Source organism: Antechinus flavipes, chromosome 6 (assembly GCF_016432865.1).
Source record: "Antechinus flavipes isolate AdamAnt ecotype Samford, QLD, Australia chromosome 6, AdamAnt_v2, whole genome shotgun sequence".
NCBI lineage: Eukaryota > Metazoa > Chordata > Mammalia > Dasyuromorphia > Dasyuridae > Antechinus > Antechinus flavipes.
In genome coordinates this window covers 214,700,672-214,703,073 of record NC_067403.1, presented here as the reverse complement: position 1 = coordinate 214,703,073, position 2,402 = coordinate 214,700,672, and the positions used below count along the sequence as shown (strand labels likewise).

The 2,402-nt window shown below is 32.8% G+C and overlaps 1 protein-coding gene across 1 annotated transcript; it reads left to right on the top strand.

Moving 5' to 3' along the window:
* Positions 1-1,218: 1,218 nt before the first annotated feature.
* On the top strand, positions 1,219-2,163 carry LOC127539762 (olfactory receptor 508-like). The gene has a single exon (XM_051964086.1). It carries the CDS (start codon positions 1,219-1,221, stop codon positions 2,161-2,163), a length of 945 nt encoding a protein of 314 aa, XP_051820046.1.
* The last annotated feature ends 239 nt before the right edge of the window (positions 2,164-2,402 follow it).

Sequence of the window (2,402 nt, the reverse complement as noted above, 5' to 3'; positions counted from 1 at the left end):
AGAGGAGTTCAAATCCCTCATAAATATCTCAAAAAAGTTCTGTAAATGTACTAAAAGGAGCATTGTAAATAAAAAATTTTAAAAGCCATAATTTTTGTTCAGCCCAACACTGCACAAAAAAATATTGTCAGAATATTATGGAAGCTTGAATAATAGACAAAACCCTAAAGCAGGAGCCAAAGCAGTGTCCCAGACCAGGAAACAAAGTATACCTAGAGCCCAGGTAGCTCATGTACCCATGAAATTCAGACCTTGGAAATCTGCAGGAGAACAGCAGTAGATGGGGCCAGATTGCTGTCCAAATATCTCAATATATAGCACCTAGGCAGCCCCAGAGACAGTAACAGGAAGCTTTAATGTTCTATTAGAGTTTAAAATGGGGTTTAAATAGATGATGTACTATATTTTTTACCATGTTTAACATATATTGGATTACTTGACACCTTGGGGAAAGACAGAGGGAAGGGGGGAATTGGAACATAAGATTTTGCAAGGGTTTATGTTGAAAAATTATCCATACATATGTTTTGAAAATTAAAAATCTTTAATAAAAAGAAACAATCACAATAAAAAAAAGAAAATTGACTATGCACTAAGACAGAGAAATTATATTTTTAAAAGTAGAAATACTACACATCATTATAGATTGTGCTACAATGATACGACACATGTAGTTTGATTAAAGGATATGATAAATTAAGAAAGTGCAAGCAAAAGACATAGATCTAAATGCAGGCTTAATAATAAAATCTTGAATAATGAGTGGGACAAAAGAACAAAGCACAGAAGCACACTAATACAAGTATGTAAGAAAATAACAATGAAGAGACAACATAACAAAATTTCTGAGATGTCTAAAATGATAATCAATTTAAAAAACCTATCCTAGACATTATATATTGACAACAAAAAAGAATAACTTAATTGAATACAGAATTAAAATAGAAATTCAACAAATGAACCCAAATTGTGCACAAAAGAGGAAATTAGGTTAATTTACTTAAAATAATAATTATTTAAATTCATTTTTAAAAATAACTTAAATATTTAAATTATTTAAAATCATACAAATTAGAAAATATTTATTCTTTGAAAAGATGAATGAAATTAATATGTGATTAATTAATCTGATGAAAAATAAGGGAAATAGAATTAAAATTACTTGTAAAATATCGTATTGAGTCTCTATCTTCACTTTTGTTATACCAGGAATCAGACATGGAGTTTAAGCCATCAGGAAACTACACAGCAGTCACCAACTTCCTTCTGCTGGGATTAACAGATGATCCCCTTCTTTGTATTATCCTTTTTGTGTTCTTTCTGGGAATATATGTATTCACAGTAATGGGAAATTTCTGCACAATCATTTTGATCAGGCTCAGTCCCCAGCTTCATACTCCCATGTACCTCTTTCTCAGTCATTTGGCTTTTGTTGATTTTTGGTATTCTACAGGGGCTACACCTAACATGCTTGCAAATTTTTTAGAGGAGAAAAATATCATCACTTATTCTGGCTGTGTTACGCAGCTGTGTTCTCTAGTGACCTTTGGGGCCACAGAGTCCTTCTTGCTTACATCTATGGCTTATGACCGTTACATGGCCATTTGTAACCCATTGCTTTACTCAGTGAAGATGTCTGACCAGGTCTGCCTTCTCCTTATAGTGATTTCCTACATAGGTGGTTGTCTGAATGGGGTAACTTATACTGGTTGCTTATTGAATTTATCCTTCTGTGGACCCAATGTAATTGATCACTTTTTCTGTGACTTCTCTCCATTGGTTAAGCTTTCTTGTTATCATGCTTTTATAGCAGAAATACTCCCTGCTATTTACTCAGCAATAATAATAGCTATAGCTCTTGTTACTATTATCATTTCTTATCTGTATATTTTCTTCACCATTCTTAGTATGAACTCAACAGAAGGAAGACACAAAGCCTTTTCCACCTGCACTTCTCACCTAACTGCAGTCACTCTGTTCTATGGGACCATTATCTTTATTTATGTAATGCCTACATCCAGCTATTCGACAGATCAGAACAAAGTGGTGTCTGTTTTCTATATTGTGGTGATCCCAATGTTGAACCCCATGATATATAGCCTTAGGAACAAGGAGATTAAGGATGCCTTAAAGAGACTGGTCAGCAGTAAAAGACATTCTTAATTCTTAATTATTAAAACTATTGACAATTTCAAATAAATAAGGTTGATACAAGACTAATAAGGCAATGCAATTATTTGGATTATGTGATTTAATAGAGTGCTTGATTGATAGCCTAAAGAAATTTAGGTTTTGAATGCAGTTAGAGACTTTGACATTGGAAGATGTTAATTGCTCTCCCTGTGCCTCAATTTCATCTCTAAAATTCACGGTTTATCTCTAATATCTGAGTTATTTCTAAT